This window comes from Anguilla anguilla, chromosome 4 (genome assembly GCF_013347855.1).
Source record: "Anguilla anguilla isolate fAngAng1 chromosome 4, fAngAng1.pri, whole genome shotgun sequence".
Lineage (NCBI taxonomy): Eukaryota > Metazoa > Chordata > Actinopteri > Anguilliformes > Anguillidae > Anguilla > Anguilla anguilla.
In genome coordinates, this window is record NC_049204.1 from 46432829 (window position 1) to 46451137 (window position 18309).

Sequence of the window (18309 nt, forward strand, 5' to 3'; positions counted from 1 at the left end):
GCAGTTAGATGCTCCAGAATAAAAATACAAATACTTTTTGATCACAAAGAAGGCCCTTCCTGAACTTCCAACAGTGATAATGGTGTGTGATATCTCCTGACTGCTTTAAATCAGAGGAACGGATCTTGTTTTGTTCATTATGTGTTAATAAACCAGCCATGATCTACAACCAGAGATGTTTGAACAATTATGTACTAAAGAATTCAGTTTAGCTTATTTAAAGCAGCATGGAAGAGCACAAATATTCCTCAGGACATTCCATGTTTAGCTGATGAATCTGTACCTATCGCCAGTCATTTAACGGTGCGATAAACAGAATTCACAAGTCACGTCGGACAAAAACATAAGGCAAGGTTAGTATCTTTAGATCATGGCCTAGCTATCAAATGATTCTTTAATGGTAACGTCGTACAGTAATTAAGGGGGTCGTTGCACCTGTGCCGCAGCAGAAACCATCAAAACCCGACGCGTTGTCAGGGAGACGTGAGCATTGATTTAGAGGTCAGCTGTTAGCCTGTTCAGGTTCGGTCGTGGTGGCATTAGGGTCCATGTGCCTGTGAGTTCAGAAAAGACCTCGGTAACACCTTAAAAACCAGAACAGAATACTCTATTTTCATACTGGTAGAAGAGGAGCCTTTTACAAAAAGAGCACAAAGCCGGCTCGAAGACTGAGAGACGCAGAACAGTCCGAACTGAGAGCGGTGTTAACCAAATTCACTGCCATTGTGGGGGTTCCAAATTCATTGCTATTGTGGGGGTTCCTTATGTTTGCAGGTTGCTGGCAGTTTTTCTTTATTGTTTGTAATGTGTTGAGTTGAATTGAATATTCATATTTGAAATGGGTTGTTCTCTTTATCAGAATGTCTGATACTGCTAGAATTAATCACAAGTCGCAAGCCTGAGAGTGTGCTGTGTTGTTATTGAAAAAATCTGCAGCATTATCTTTCAGTGTTAAAATGTCTGTGTTATTATCCTGGTTTTCGTTAAATGTGGTTTGCAACATGTATACGTTGTCAGTTATTTGGAAGTTTTTTGTCAGGTTTTGGAAGTTTTTTGAAGTTCTTTTTCTGCTCTTTGTTTGTTTGATTTTGCCCACATTTCAATGTTTCAAACAGATGCGAAGGAGAAAGATTATATATTAAGCATCAACATGAAGGTGTATTCATAGGAAAATATGGTTAAAACTCACCTTGTACCTTTAATTTATGGTATAGCATATATGGTGTAATGCATTTTCACATAAAACCTAAAGTGAATTAATAGTTTCCTGAAACAAATGCATATGCATTTGAAAACTGGCTCTCAAGAATATTCAGTTGGATTGACAGTGTCAGTTTCAGTGACCCTTACAGTGGTGATTTCTAAATCCACATTACCTCAATCAAAGCCGTTCCTTGGCATTATTTTGTCATTGAAACCCTCAGGTGCCATTGAAGTCCTCTTCGAATATCTCTGCTGTTTGTCACTGATAAAACAGTAAAATAATAATGATTATTATAATTTTTTTTTTTTTTTTTTTTTAGTTCAGGGGTAAGTGATTTTAATATGCGGGCACAGAGACTGTGCTAACCTTCTGCCTGTGGTAAAACTGTGTCTGCACCCCTGAAAATAATGTAACATGGACAAGGCCACTCTAATCAAACAGGGCTCTCACTGGTCTTTGAAAAGCTCTTTATAATCCTCGCCCCCGCATAACCAAAAACACCCTAACACCCCCCCCCCCACCCCCCCTGCCGCCTGCACTCTTTTTATTCAGTCTACATGATTACTCCAGTTATACAGCAGTTATTTTCAATCTTCCTACAGCTTATTGAACAAGCCAATCAGCACATTACACCAAATTTGGAACAGCATTATTTTTTTTAAAGGCAGTGAAAAATGACTTCTAGGTAGTTTACTGTGTCCATTGAAAATCCGCCTGTTCGTGGAGTTAATAGGTAGGTATTTGGTTTGGTCTTTTATTCTGAGCTTTTAAGCAATAATGTTTGTAAGTGGTTTTAAAGTCATTAACTGGAGTGTACAAGGGACCCACACTAAAATGATTACTGTACAACTCATTTATTCTGTTTAATTTAATTTAATTTTTTTATAGTTTAGAAATGGATTAATACAGCTAAGATTGAGTTTGGACAGCAGAAAAACAGTGTAATTAGGTAAATTTCTCATTGAAACATGTTTTTCAAGTAGACGGTCAATAATTCTCAGAAGAGCTTATGAGGACTTGTAGTGAAAGTGCAGATCCCTGCAGTGATCAAAGACCAGGCTTCAGTCAGTACTGGATGCTCTCTAGACCCTCTGGGCAAAATGACAAGATTAAATGGATGCATGGTCTGTTCTCCTCAAGTTCACATTTTGACTATTATGACTTCTTGGTCATTTATTTTAAATGATATTTAGGCTTTCAGCTTAGACCAGTACATCTGAAAGTATCAAGCTGGACCAGTATCAATCATTTTTTACTTCAATTACATCACTGAAATGCATTAAAAATGCATTTAATACATTTCAGAGTTTAAATAGACTAAGGTCCCTATCCCTCTAACATTGCCTGTGTTTTGTAACAATTTTTTGGTTGTAAATTATGTAAATGTGTAACTTGAATTGCCACAATTTAGTACATTATGTATGCAAAATACAATTACCTCTGTGTGATATCACCTTAACTAGAATGGATGCAACATTTATTTAGGTGCCTGGTGAAAAATGTCAGAATTACTAGTTTAGAACTTACTTAGATATTAGTTGTGAAAAGCAGAATATGAATTTGTTTTGTTAAACTGAAGTCTGATAAGTAATGATGAAACTTTGATTGGATTGAATAAATGTTTAAAGATGAGCATCATGTTTAAAGTTCTTTCAGTTGAATCAAATATCTTTGTAAAAGAGATTAGTTTTACATAGAATTTCTGTTAAAAGATCTTGTGAGAAATTGAGGAAATGACTGTCTTTACAGAATTTAATTTTTCAAAAACTACAGCAGCCCAAGCAATACTGCTTATAATATTGAAATTGATAAATTATCCTTTATTAAATAAATTGATGAAATATTCTAAAATTCTAATGATAAGGAGGAAAAATTATATAAACTTTCAAAAAAGTGAAGGAATATTACAGCAAAAACTGTTTGGTCTTTCATTTTATTTTGTCATTTTGGAAAGGGTTCATTCGATTTCTTTTTCACCCCTCACATAACATGTCTTAATTCCTAAAAAACAGATAATTTTTTAGTAGGGTTTTTCTCCATGGTTCTTTTGCCATCTCGTCGTGTATACATGCAGTTCATGAACCATGGGGTTTATCCTTGGTGGAATCTTTGTGATTTTTGTGTAATTGTGTGATTATTTTATATTTGTTGCCACTGTGTTTTTTGTTGATTGTTTTATTTTTATGGCCTATGTCTTTTTAAAAATGCTCACTAAATTGTGCTAATTAACCATGGCAATTGTGCTATTTTAAATGCCTTAGGAAAGAGGAGAGGTTTTTCCACCCTAACTTAGATGTTGTAGATTTAGGTATGCATTCTTAGGCAGTGTCTGGCTGTGCACTGTGTGAGGCCTGTACTCTTGACCAGTGTTGTCTTAAGAAGGCATAAATTGCACAGGACCGGTGATTTCTTGGGCCTTTTAGTGGTGTGATGAGAGCATGATAATGGAAATTTGTTCAAAACACTAACCCAACAAATATAAAACTGATTTTGAACCAAACGGCACTGTATGATTCTTATTTAAATGCAAAGCATTGCTGTCTGACCTTAAACCGTCTATTTTCCCTGGAAGGATGGAGGCAAAAGTACATGAAATACACGAGACTCCGGCATTAGAGCATTCATGAACCAAATGCTTCAAATTTCATGTTTTTTTTTTTCTTTTATTATTTTTTTTGCATGTATTTTATGAAATGAGTTTTTGAAGCGGAGGCATAATGAGGCTGTGTGGTGGGACCGGCTCTGTGCTCTGGGTGTGGGTGGGTGGGTGCGTTTGGAGCCGCCGTGCCGCGTGCGGTAACTAGCCAGTCACACTGCGGCCGTGGGCCCCGTTCTCTGTTGTCCGCAGATGGTGTGGGAGAGCGGCTGCGTGGTCATTGTCATGCTGACGCCTGTCGCTGAGAATGGAGTCAAGCAGAGCTACCACTACTGGCCGGACGAGGGCTCGAACCTCTACCACATTTACGAGGTGCCTATGAGAGACTGCCTATGGGAGTGTCTGTTCGCTTTTTTTAAATCAGTTTTTTATTAATGTTATTAATTTATCTGCCATCTACCAGATGGTTTTATTGTTGCTTTTTTAGGGTGTTACGTATGATGCAGTCTGGAATCTAAGCTAACAGCATGAAATTATGAGTATAATGGCATTAATCATTCTAGTTAGTCATTTTTTTGAACCTTTACTGGCTTTTTCGTTGTTTCGTTTTTTTGTTTTTGCAGCTTACACAACATTTTCATTTCAGCAAAAAGCAAACTCTGTGTGATGTTGGTAGAAAATTATGTAAGGCTAGCTAAATCTGTCTTTCAGAGTACCCAATCCCAGAGGCTGCTTATATCGGTCATTTCACTTATTGTTCTGTGGGAAATGACCAGTCAATTTCATGTGTTGTTTTTTCAAAACTACAGAAAATTTCAAAATGTTCAGGTTATGTGTAGGCACATAGAGCATCATCTCATTATTCATTGTCCAATGTTATTAGAGGGCAATACTGTGAAGTAGCAGGTTCAAGCACAACTCTCATCCTGTATCTTTGACCAAAAACATTTACCTTCAAATATATCAGCATAAATACTGCCCAAAACACATTTTTGATAAATGTCAAATTTAATGAACAACTATTTTTAGTTCTAGTTCAGCATGTATGCTCCATTTCCACACACAGAGGCGCTGATACTTGGGTCAGAGCTTATGCAACTCACTTTTTCTCCACTGAAGGTGAACCTGGTGTCGGAGCACATTTGGTGTGAGGACTTTCTGGTGCGGAGTTTCTACCTAAAGAACCTGCAGACAAATGAGACACGCACGGTGACTCAGTTTCACTTCTTGACTTGGCTGAACCAGAATGTTCCGGATTCAGCGAGAACTCTCCTGGACTTCCGCAGGTACAACTGCTTGCAGAGCAGTGGGCAACACCTGCTCAGCAGGGCTTTACTTGCTTTTGGTTTAATCATGTGAAGGCTACAAATCAATTCCTTTGTGAGTGTTTTTTATTGCTTTACCTCTGGTCCTTTTATCCTTTTCTTTTCCTTTGGTAAAACTGTGAATGGTGTTTTAACAAGACCTGTGGCTTCGCACCAATCCTTTCATTGCTGGCCTTCCACCTGTCTCATACCCAATGTCAAATCTCCACATAGTACAACAATCCTTAGCCAAGCATCCCATTAAACACAAATTGTCACTTGCAAAGAAAACTTCAGCAAAGCCAGTGACTGAATTGTTGTAGGCCACTCTAATAAGAATGTAATAGGCCCTCTGGGAAAATTGTAAGACCTGAAATCATCCTCCAAATGTGAATGGACAGCAGTAACAGGAAGTGAGGATGGAACAGCAGTATATAATAAGGTTGACAGGAAATGAGACTGTACAATAATCCATTAGGCTAACAGGAAGTGAGGATGTGCAGCATTACATACCGCTAACAGGAAGTGATAATGCCCTGCACAATATGCCACACGGAGCAGGAAGTTTGAATCTACTGTGCTGTATGTGTTGTGGATAATGGGGAAGCAATATTTACCAGGAAACAGGCACCTTAAGATGCTTTCCTGTTTTATATTATGTTGAACAAGGATAGTCACATGAATATTAAGGGCTCTGCAATGTGCAGAGTCTTTGTCCAAATCCAGCCAGTTTTAATGACTACTGCTGTTATAACTGGGCATATATATGTGGGTAGCAGCTTTGTGTTGCAGAATGTAATGCTTTCACCGCTGCACTACCAGCTACCAGCCTTATTAGTTTGACTTCACTTGTACTTGTTTTTTAACAATAGTTATACTGTTTTAAATTATTTCTGCCTACACACACACTCACTCACACATACACACACACAATTTCAGCAAATTGGCATCAGATGAGCTTGTACATCTCATGTTGACACGTCTAATTAAATATTTTCTTAAGCCTATGGGGAGCACATTTGCACTTTAAAGAAAGATTGCTAAGCTAAAGGATAATTAGAGTTACATGCAGGGGCTTTTTAAAGGATAAATTGCGCCTTAATTTCTCTCTGCGTGCTGCAGTGTTTACTAACACAACTCACATTCAAATGAGCGCACTTTTACTTTTTTTTTATTTTTTTTTGGCCAGCTAATTAGCGGTTGCCAGTGTCATTTTTGTGATGTTGCAGCTAGTAATATGAGCCCAGTTGCATAGTCACAAAAGTGATCATTGGAAACTGTGACTCTGCAGCCGGGGCCTTGTGGGAAACTACCCCCCTTTCCACAGCCTCTAACGACCTTTGACCTTTGCTTGCCCTTGATTTGCATGATGAGTCCTTTTTATTTTACTCTCAGTGAACTAAACATCTGGTTTGTATCAATAATTGCTTGCCTTTATAATAAGTTTTGTTTGTTTGCTTGTTTATTGACTGCTGTCTTGGTGGGTATCTTTGTGATTTCCATTTTGTTTTTGTTAAGGACAAACTTAAAAACATAAATACTTTTGATTCTTAATTCAAGCATTTCAGCAGGAATGTCAAGGACCATATAAAGTCATAATATAAATTATCCTTTAAGTGCAGATTTATTTTGTGGTTTTCTCAAATTAATTTGCTTTGTTTTTTAACGAGACATCCTTTTGTATTAATATATAGCCCATTCTTTAGCCCATACTTTTCTCATCCATTAAATATCCCCTAAAACATTTTCATATTTAATTAATTCTTTTGAAATCATTAAAAAAATTGCATAAAGCTAAGGATTCTTTAGAAATATTGGAAGTACTGTCTCCCTGACATTCCTACTTAATGAGCTTTAAACTAAAAAAAAAAAAAAAATCTTATTTCATTTAAGAAAGTGAAAAGTGGACAGAATCCAGTGTAGTGGGTGTCCATGGCAACAGGCAGTTAAGCAAATTAAACTGGTTCCTCTAAAAGGAGTTTTGCCCCCTCGCCATTGTGCAAGTGTGTAACATTGTTAATTGTGCAAGGTTAATGCACTGTGAGTGACAATATGTCACCATGGCATCAATCATTCCTGTAATGGCATGTCCCAATGTAGATTTTAAAATGCTATTCATTTGTTTTAATTGTGGAACATGGACTTTTTTCCTCTTCAAATTATTTTGATTGACATGGGATGGACTGGGGTTCCAGTTTGGCTATTGTTCCTAACATTTTTCAGATGTGGTCTCTTTCAATAAGTAGCCCCTATTTTTTTATGCATGTAATTGTGGAGAGGAAAAATGAGTATGAATCAGTAAAATAAACATTTTCACTCATTCTCAAATTTAGTTGAAAATATATAGTATATAAATTTTGAAACGTAATATTTATGATTTTTTTTGTATCTGTTTTATTGCAGAAAAGTTAACAAGTGCTACAGAGGTCGGTCTTGTCCAATAATTGTCCATTGCAGGCAAGTATAAAGAAAGACTTTTGTTGTTGAAAGACTATGAAGCGCCATTTATTTGGAGGGATTTACTCATCTATAATGGATGCTAAGTACTGTATAAATAAGTTGTGTAGTAGTGTTAATAAGCAGCTGACATGTATTCATCTATTTCAGTGCCTCAAACACATTGTATATGTTAGTCCTGGAAGCTGGGCCTTTATTGTTTGCTGTTTATCAGAATCCCCATTAGCTGCACACTATAGTGTACGAGCATCACACCAATATCAAAACTGTCCAAAACTGAAAACTCATAGAGTGACATTGATCTGGCTGTTGAAATGACTGTACTGAATTGGGGAGGGGGGAGAGGGGGAGAAACCAAAAAAAAGGAAAAATTGAATAAACCTGACTATATACGTCCTACCTTTGGACGTGAAAATAAAGATACAGGAATGCGTGGGTTTATTTTCGCGATTAGAAAATGGCGGATCATGGAGGGAGAGCCCTCGTACTTCCTCAGACCAGAACAAATTTCCCAGTGCCAAACCCGAGATGGTGACCATACTCTTTGATGACTGTATTGTAAGCAAGCCCCCCCCCAAACCAAACCCAGCACCATCCCTCCAAAATGAAAATCCATCAGAGGCAAAGATGCCTTAATTGGGTATCGGCCGTTGTTGTACAGGAGAGCTTCTGCGCTCGTTGGCTCCTCTGCGATGGGCCCCAGCGTGGGGAGCGTTGAGCGCGCCTCCATTGAGACGGCTGCTCGGTCCAGGCCAAGTGTGGCGCGGCTGGGCCGCCGTGCTCCAGCGGCGGGGGCGTCCGGCGCGCGGGAGCCCGCCGGTGCGAACGCGCTCCACCGTGCGGCCCGGCCCTGGAGACGGGGACGAGGCGGCTCTCGGGGGCTCGCCTCTCAGGCGCGTCGGGCGGTGTAATTGGGCCGCGCGGCTTTTCCGGGTCGGCGTTCGGCAGCGCCGACGCGTTTGCCGTCGCCCGGAGCGCTGGCCCGAGGAGACAGGCAGGATTTATGAAACCCCGACGCCCGCGCAGCTCTGTCTCCATTAGAGGGACGTGCGCCCCCCGCTTGCAATTAAAAGGCGGGCGGATTTAACGCCTGCGCTCCCCTGAAGAACGCAGCGCGACGCTATCGCTCAGGCGACGGGACAGCCTGCTTTCCAAAACTCATTTTTCCCAGCGTGCTCCCTTAGCTCTCTGTCAACAATTGATTGTTGTTCTTTTTTTTATTTAAATGAAGAAAGGTTATTTCCTTGTTGAATTCTCCTTCATTTTATTAATTTTGTATCAATCAATCCAATCATTTTGGGTATTATCAATATAGAAATTTGTGTTAAATTTAAGCGTGATAATGCTTTGCCATTCTATGCTTTTTGTCATAGAGGTGAAATAAACAGTAGGGGCTGGATTCTGCAAGGCTTCTGTTAATTGCAGATGTGAGTGACATGGATAATGCAGACCGGTGTCTGTGTCTGAAATTGGTTCTGTGAGCAGCGAGCCCTTTGAAAACAAGACAATTATATTTACTCACAGAGAACAGTCAACAACAGACATTATTTTTAAAATCTGAAATGAGCAATTTGTTTGCTGTTAAGAGAAAAGCAGTACTAGGTTGTAAAAAGCCATTGTTTAAAAGGCTTGTGTGTGGTTTTTTTTTTCAGTCATGCTAATGGTGTTTTTCTCTCATTACTTGCAGTGATGGTGCTGGAAGAAGTGGAACGTATATTCTGATTGACATGGTTCTCAACAAGATGGCTAAAGGTGGGAGTCGAAAAGGCTTTTTTTCATTCCTTATGCTTGTATGGAGATGTTACCATGGCAACAATAAAGCCTCAATTTTCAGTAGGTCTCGCAATGCATTCGAGGTTGACTGAAGCCTTCTCTGAATGCTCAATGTATGAGGAAGAAGGAGGTGCATTAGAAACTGGAGTAAATTATTTTAATACTTCAGACCTTTGATGGGCATTCAGTTCCTATTGTTTTAATGTGCGCACTTGTAATTCTGCTCATTTGGTTTATTAATAACAATGAATATTATTTAGGTAAGAAAATGAAAATAGAAGGCACTGTATGTCAGAATAATATTTTTAAAGATTAATTCAAAATATACTACTCACAACGCTGACAAGTAAAATGATGAGAATTGTACACATATTGATTCCTATGAGTACTATAGGCTTTCTGGTTGCATAGGTGCATGTTTGGATGTGTGTGTTTCTGTGTTATATACACACACACACATATATATATATAAATTACATATAATTTATTTGACTGTGTAATACCAGGCTGTGTCACTTTTTGATTCCAGAAGCAGCCTTAGTTTTTGCATAATGCAGAATAAATCATGTGAAACTAGCCAGGGAAACAAAAGCAGACCCCATCCCACCGACCCCCCTGGGGAAGGTCACCCATTTATTTGTTCTTGACCTGTTCCCCTTTTTTGCCTATAGTGTGTATGATTTGAAATCTCCTGACCGCTGCAGTGGCTCTGGTCTTAATGAAAGATCAAAGGGCAGAGCGGCCATCTTAACCCCGCTGGGAGGGGCTTTCCCAGGCTGTCTAAAGGTTTTGTTCTGATAGGAATCTGGGCCTGGCCTGCCAGTCCCGCTCCTCTTTGTCTGGGCTTAGAAGTGTGAGGCCCAGGTTGGAGCTCCAGCATGATCAAAGCTCTGTAGCCTCGACACAAAATCATTCTCCCCTCTCGTTTTTTTTTTTTCCATCCCTTTTCTTGATGAATGAATTGTAAATTACTCAAGAATGCCATTTTTCCCCCCAAAAGCCCCCTTTTCTTGTAGAGCGTTCCCTCTAACTTGAGAGTCCAACACGTCTTTAACATGAAAGTGTAAGAGTACTTTCAGAACGGGCCCAGCTGCGTTACCAGCGACTGCTTGGCTCTTTCAAAACGCTCTCTCCGAGGACGAAGGCTTTCTCTCCTATTTTCTTGAGGAGATTTTTTTTTTTGTCAGTGAATCTCAAATGAGTCATTATGTCCTCATTCTTCCACCGGTTTATTAGAATAGTTTGGTTGTTTAAGTCGTTCAGAGCAAAGGTGGAAAAGAGTTTTAATCAGGAAGCCCAGAGCATGAATTTTTATCATAGTGTTCGCCATTCAGCTGTTGCTATTGAAGCATTGTGTTCATTTAACTGTATAATATGCTTCTGGTAATCAGCGTTAGACTTGAGCAAATTGTGTTGTAAGGAAAAAAATGAAAGTGAAGAAAATTGTATCAAATGGCCTTTTCAGTTATTTGTTCCAAAGTTCATTATTTTTCAATCCACGCGGTCGAATTCACTCAAATGCGTCTGCGGTATTTATTTATATATATATATACCGCAGAAGATGTATTTGTCACTCACCGGGGTTTCGCCGGGCTCTTTGTTTGTCTCTTTTTCGCGAAAGATAAATGAATTTTAGCGCCGCGCGCTCCCGAGCGACAGGGCTGCATTGTGGCCTGTCCATTCGTCTCGGGCCCCGATGGCGGCCATCTTCCCCTTGACACGGGCATTCGTTAAGTGGGGGCCTGGGGAGCCCAGTGCCAGCTCCGTGCCCCCGCAGGGGCCGGAGCCTTCCACTGCTGGTCTGGGAACAGTGCCATGTGGGTCTGGGACTCCGCTCATCCTTATCCCGATTCGGGAACAGCTTGTGCCCTGCCCCTCCTTATCTTTCTGTTCCCCGAACAGTCCTCTAAGATGCTGTTTCCCAAAACTTTTCATCAGAGAGCCAAAAAACAGCGAGGAAATGCCAAGTTCATTAAACGTTTGAAACCGCCAAGATCATTAAGCGCCTTTTTTTGTTGCCCTATTCAGTTTTCATTGTTAATCCATCATGAGGGGCAATTCAGCTGATGAAAAAACCCCTCCCATTTGTAATTTGTTATAGCAGTAATGATAACTCGATTAGGAGAAACAGGATGATAAATATTTGCTCTGTAATGTATTCTGAAGCTCTTTTATTGCATAAGTCATTTATTTATTTCAGCTTTCATTAATCCTCAACCGGGAGAGCCCATGGGATGCCATTTTGAGAACTCCTACTCAATAACAGTCACATACCCTGGTCAGCCCAGATTGCTTAGTGCTGTGTAGATGCACTGCTTTCATGGCGCATGTATTGATTTGTTGCAAGTATCTTTTGCTTTTTTCATAAACTGACACAGAATATTGAATTGCATCATCTGACAACAAAAACCTTTAAGAAAGAAAGCCGAACAAAAAAAAAAAGTGTTTTTCCCTTTTGTTGCACTTTTTCGAGCAGACAGAAAGGGTTGGCGGCGGACTGTTGCCAAGCCTTTGGAGGGGCGAGTGTAATAATTTTCAATCTCTGCACAGGTCCAAAGGGAGCAGCGAGCGGGAGACTGGCAGATGCAGGCTGGATTATCTGCAGCTTTGAACTTAGTCCAATTTGCGATTTGTTGCAGGTGCTAAAGAGATTGATATTGCTGCTACGCTGGAGCACTTGAGGGACCAGAGGCCTGGTATGGTCCAGACAAAGGTACTGTCCTCATCCCCACTGGGAGGGCTAATGGATGTTTCTGCGGGGGAGGGAAGGGTTGGGATGGGGAGGGCCTCACACCCTTTAAATCAAGCCAGCCATCGTTGTGCGTTATGGGTGCGCCATCAAAAAATGGTTTGTTCTTCAGTTGCTGCAACACTAGGTCAGATCTGTCCCGAGCTAGGTGAGCAGGTTGGAATTTTAAAATATATTGTTCAGGCGAAATGCTAATTTTTAAATATATTTGGTATTTTGTGTGAAATGATTGCCCCAACCTGCACAACACATGCAGGAGGGTTTCCCAATGATGTCATTTTTTTTCTCCTTCACGTGTCTGTTCAGAAAAAAATGGCAATTTTTTGCTGGAGCAGGCGGTACACAGGTGCCAGAATAAATATGCTAATGTGCTCCTGAGCTGTTCACCTCAAGGGCCCTGCAAAGTCACACATGCCCTGCAAGAGGCTGCTGAAGAGTCATTTAGAATGTCGCGCAAGTTTAAAGCAATAATTTGCTACACATTTTAATATGTCACTCGGTGGTACCACGCTTGCAATAGCATAATTGAGCAATATCGGATCCCTGTGTAATCTAAAACTTGGCCTCGGTACTGACTTGAAAACAGTAATCAGAATTAGCATTCAGAGAAATTGCCGTCTCCTTGTCAGTATGAGGGTAGTTCTGAAACAGGCGAAGCTGTTGGCTTTGGGCTTGTTGTCAAAGGCACATTTGTGTCTGTGCTCTGCTGACCACAAAGGCTTTTGGAGATATATCTGAGGAGCAAAGCTGGAAAGACAAGCTGCAAATTTGTGTAGTGCTTTGTGTCTGGGTCTGTGCGTTTGTGTGCTTTTGTATTTGTGTGTTTGCTTGTGTGTGTGCGTGCGCGTGAGCGCGTGCAGGCGTGCGTGTGAGTGTGTGCATGTGCATATGCGCACGTGTGTGTGTGCACGTGCGCATGTTTATGTGTGTGTGTTAGTGTGCGCGTGTGTGTGTATGTGTGAGTGTGTGTGCGCACATGTGTGTGTGTGCCTGCATGTGTGTATGCGTGTTAGTGTGCGCGTGTGTATGCGTGCGTGTGTGCGCACGTGTGTGCGTGTGTGCCTGCATGCGTGTGCACATGTGTGTGTGCATGCGTGCGTGCATTCAGTTTTCTTCTCTCCTTGCCCTCTGAAGTCCCTGCTGATTTCTGAGCTCATCTTTTCCACCGCGCTACTTTTTAAAAGTGGCTAATTCATTTATCCAGACGATCGTGTGGCGAATCTCGCACGTGTGACTGTATGGCAGCAGGGCTCCCTCCAGAGAATTTGTCTTGATGGGTTTAAACAAACCAGCCACTCCAGCCACTGAATACAAATGCTTTCAGAGTCATTTAAGACTGTCCATTAAAAGTCAGCTAGGAAATGTCAATTACGTCAAATGCTTGGGCAGAGTCAGACTGCGTCACTTGGTGAATGCCATTCGCGTCTGCTGAGATGGCAGCACGGTTTGGACCAATTACACAAAGACTGTGTGATTTAACCCAGCCTCCATTGTTTTTAAAATACGTACCCAGGAGCAGGACTGACGGAGCTAAACTGAGTCAGTGACTTGGGGCAAAAGTATCTGGTGGTACCTGTAGTGTCATTTTTAGCATGTTACTTCACATTTCATTTTATTCATTTGGCAGGTGCTCTTATCCAGTGCAGTTTGGAGTGTGGGAGCAACAGCAGAGCAAACACCTTTTCTATATCAGAAATTGTGTCAGACCTGCCTAACAACCTGACTTTCCACAGCACGTGAAAATGCAACAGCCCAAAAGTGCAATTTAACTATGCTAACCAAAACACTAAAGTACTAAATACTACAAACTACATCCATAACAAGCCACAAGTAGAGAAATATAAAACCATAGGAATGTAACCTGAATCAATAAAAATAACACTTAAAATATTCAATTATTACACACGGTGGGTGTGAATGGGTGGTAAACCAGGATGCAGTCCTCAGTCTGCATCTGCTGTCCCGCCCACTTTGTGCAGTCTTCTCCGGCCAGTGCAGGCCGGTATGCAGACGGATGCTTGTGACTGGCAGTAAGTTGCACTTGGATTGTAGCGTATTGCTATGGGTTTCTCCGTGGTTTTCAGGGAGAGTGCTGGTTGTCTTGTAAGTAAATTGTAAACCTGTATGAAGTGGAGAACTATCCATAAATCCCAAATAACTGGGTGTTTCAACCAGTGTCTCTAAGAATTCTCTTTGTCATAAAACCATTGAAATACACTTAAAATGCCTCTTGATGGGTTTCCCCAATACAGAATTTTTATTTTATAATAATCTATGGCAGCAAGTCTCTTTATACAATTTTTACAAATATGTACAAATAAAAAAAAGACTCCCTGTGGTCCCTGTGGTGTTTGAGTTTTGACTCCCCCTTGTGGCTAAAACTACACAGCTATTCCACAGGCAGGCAGCCCCACATGAGCGTCACAGGATGCAAGGCTAAACGTGAATGTAATTATAAAGTGTATGGTGCATGGAACATTGATGCATTGATGGTTACTCATTTATGTGCGTGTGTGTGTGTGTGTGTGTGTGTGTGTGTGTGTGTGTGTGTGAGTGAGACCGTGTGTGTGTCTGCATGAGTACGCTTTTGTTCTTTGCATGCATGTGTGCATGTATGCTTCGCCCCCCTTTCATTTTCCCACTGAAATTAATTTCGCGTCTATTTATTTTAGAGTGTAATTCAACCATTTAGCAAGTAAAACTAAAAAAAAAAAATCACCACTTCTCATGGAGTCCTTTTTAGCCACTGAAGGTTAGTGCCTTTCTCCACAGAAAGGCTCACACATACTTGACACAAATAGGGACACTAATTTTACCTTTCATTTACCTAAGTCATTCATTAAATAGAGCTGACAGTGCTATTTGCTGAAGAGTTAACTTCTCCAGCTTTTAGCAGGTTTAATGAAAGAGTGAGTGCTTTCTAAATAGTGCTGCTTGACTGGTTTGAATACTGAGATGCATGTATTTGCCCTTTCCTATTTAAACAGAATACTCAGGACTCTACGGAGCTAAACATTGATTGTTCAGATTGTAATTTGTAGAATACATGTAGCGATAAATATATGCCCAGTAATAGTTTATTTATATCTCTGTACCAGCCATTAGATTTAGTCTCTTTCTGCGCAATGGTAAATGTCAATTGGCTTTTATCTTGGCGACTCTTAAACTTTTCTTTTTTTTTTTTTCAAAACGCCTACCTCCCGTGCATATATTTCAAGGCCCACGGCAGGAACGAGGGGAGGGAGCTTTTCAAACGGTAGCTTCAGGAGGGTTTTAAGAAAGATTGATTGGTGCCAGAACCCTGTGCGGAGATACGCAGTGACTCACACTTGAAAGGGTGATGAATCAGACCCTATTTAAAGACAGCACAGTCCCCTCTGCCACTTATGACAGTACATTTTGTGATGGGCATGTTACACATATCTGCTCAATGTAGGGCAATCAGTGGAGTTTCACCTCTCCGCTTCCCCGGCGAAGACTGCGTAGGTTTGAATGCTGCTCATTTATAAATAAATCACAGTGAGCATTTAAACTGTGTGGGGCAATCATTCCTGCACTCAAGCCTTTTTTATTTATTTTCACCTGTTGATATTCTGTAACAGGATGTGAGCATGTTCGACTTTTCAAAAAGACTGGGTCCCAATTTGATGTGTTGCAGAGTATGGTGCGCTGTTTCATGATCAGCTTTCTCCTGTCCATGTCTTACCCTTATGAATTATGAGTTAAAAGACAAAACTGATTCTAGATCAGCACTCCTACTCTGAGACAATATATATTTGAGTTCAGAATGAGAGAAATCTCAGCACTTCATATTTCTCTCCAGGCCCCATCACTGGAATTGCTATATGGCATGAAATCATCTCCCTTTTATGTGAGAAATACACCATTTGATATCGGCTTTTGATATCAGCACTTTCTTAGCTTGCTGCAATGCTTTTTGAAATATTTCCTTTGATATAACTCTGGTTTCATTCTGTGCCAGTTCTCTTTTAGATATGAATGTTTTGCTTCAATGGTACGAACACTGTAAACACATATTTACCTGTTTATTTTTGCATTGATCTGTTGTCCCAGTGCCCTGTATCCCAGTATCATGTTGAGCAAGCACACAGTTTAGCGTGATATATAACATAAATTAGGTATCATTTATCTTTCATATCAACCAGTTTTCGGTAGTCAGGCTATAATTTGAGAATATTGCTTGTAAGTGGAATGATGCTTTGATATCAGGATGAGCAGTGAACATGAAACAGACATTTGAAACATGTTTAAGCTTTTGATATCAAGAATAATATCCTAACCGCAAAGATAAAATTAATGATATTTTTTATTGTGGTATCAGTAAGAAAATATTTTGTTCCAAATTACAAAGCAAACTTTGTAAAACTTTTAAGGACATGTTTATATCCAGTAAGCTGACTAGCATGTCTTTCTGATGAGAAGAGCATTATCTCCAGATGGATAATTGTTTGATATCAAGATCTGCTGTCATTGATATCAAAGAAAATGTAGCACATAGCAAGACACCAAAAGTCAATATCACCTAAAGCCAGCTAATCAATGTAAATGAATGTGATTGACTAAATATATTAAAATAAAGAATTGATATGGAAGAAGGAAAGGCTGATGCGGGGGGTGATTAAATGAAATAACTTGCCATGTCACTGGCCACTGTTGTGGCGTGAGAAAGGGACCCGGCTGTGTGCAGAGGTCAAAGGTTACTTTCCACCCGTCAGTCCCCCCTTGCCCCGTTTTATTGGGAACTGAGAATTGGGTTTAACTTAAAAGAATGGGGGGAAGTTGTGTGTGGGGGTTAAAGTTGGTATTAAGGAGCAGCTGGCCTGCTCTGCTGAATGGTATGCAAATGGCCGGCGGTGTCGTGCTCACCAGAAGCAGGCAGTGAAACCTGTCCTCTCCTCTGCCTCTCTCCCCAGGAGCAGTTTGAGTTTGCACTGACAGCTGTTGCAGAGGAGGTGAACGCCATTCTCAAAGCGCTTCCACAATGAAAGACGCAAGCTGTCCCTCGCTCCCATGACGACCGCTCCTGGCCCTTTCTTCTGCCGTCTCCGTCTTTGTGAATGTCGTAGCAGAAACGTGACCTGATCTTAACCGTGTCGTAATCTGTTAGAAGCGTTTCAGTGCTGGTAATGAAAACTATTTTCACAGATATAAAAGTGTTTCTCTATTGTAAATGGAATAAATATAATGAGTATCGGAACCTTGGTTTTTAGGTGTGTGCATATTACATCATAAATTGGGTCGAGTCAATTATTTAGACTGGTGCAGCTTCAGGAAATTGTAATGACTTTAGCAATTTTTAACCTTTGGTCTTAAACCATTATACTCTTGGTTATACTAATGAACTCTGTACCTTATTGTGTGTCATTGGCTATAACTGTTATGTACAGTGGGCTGTGTGTGCTGATGGGCTAGTTTTAGAGATGTATAAGAACATGAACTATTTGCAGCCATCACTGCATTCATTTAAATTTGGTGACAAATAGCGAAACCTCAGTAACAACAAAATTATCAAGCAATATGCAGTTAGCCAAGATAATCAGGATTTTAGAAAAGTGATTTATATGAATTTTCACATACCAGGTTATATCTTTCATCAGTGTGACCCATGTATAATTATTGAAATAACCCTATGTACAAATTCATCCATTCAGTGGTATGAAAAACAGGTTCCATAAATTGTACAATGAGAATAATCTTTTGTGTGTAAATAGCGTAATTCCACCTGATTAAAAATAAACCTCCATCATGGTTTATTCATGCCATTATCCTGCTACAGTTCTCTGCTTATTCTTCATTCTTCCAAGGGGCGCAGGCTTCACAGAAATAATGCTGTGTTGTTTCACTGTTCACTGAAGCTCCTTGGCATCCTACTGGACTTACTTTTCACCAGTGTACCATATTATAATGCCTACGCCAACATAGCTATTATTTTACGAACGTGCTTTGATTTCCATGATAAATCAGTGCTAGGCCCTTGTTTGAATTCTCTTATCATTGTAGTGCACCATAGTTTGATTCAGATTATTGCTACTGTGATATTGCTTATATCACAGTTGCAATAGTGACCATGCACACGAGAAGGCGAAATGCATACCAGTATACTGTACATGTGAGTTGTAATTTTCACAAAATAAACACACCCTGCTACAGTAAGCATCATATTAGCACAGGATCAGCTGGAGGCAATCTGCGTTAATCAAAATGA

The 18309-nt window shown here is 40.3% G+C and overlaps 1 protein-coding gene across 2 annotated transcripts in view; it reads left to right on the forward strand.

Annotated features, from left to right (window-relative positions):
• Positions 1-17874, forward strand: part of ptprn2 (protein tyrosine phosphatase receptor type N2) — a 220835-nt gene extending 202961 nt beyond the window's left edge. For both annotated transcript variants that reach the window (XM_035415416.1, XM_035415414.1), the window contains 6 exons: positions 4053-4172; positions 4920-5086; positions 7508-7561; positions 9249-9313; positions 11974-12047; positions 17018-17874. In XM_035415416.1, the coding sequence (XP_035271307.1) occupies positions 4053-4172; positions 4920-5086; positions 7508-7561; positions 9249-9313; positions 11974-12047; positions 17018-17089 (552 nt within the window). In that variant the 3' untranslated portion in view covers positions 17090-17874. The remainder of the gene's footprint in view (positions 1-4052; positions 4173-4919; positions 5087-7507; positions 7562-9248; positions 9314-11973; positions 12048-17017) is intronic.
• The last annotated feature ends 435 nt before the right edge of the window (positions 17875-18309 follow it).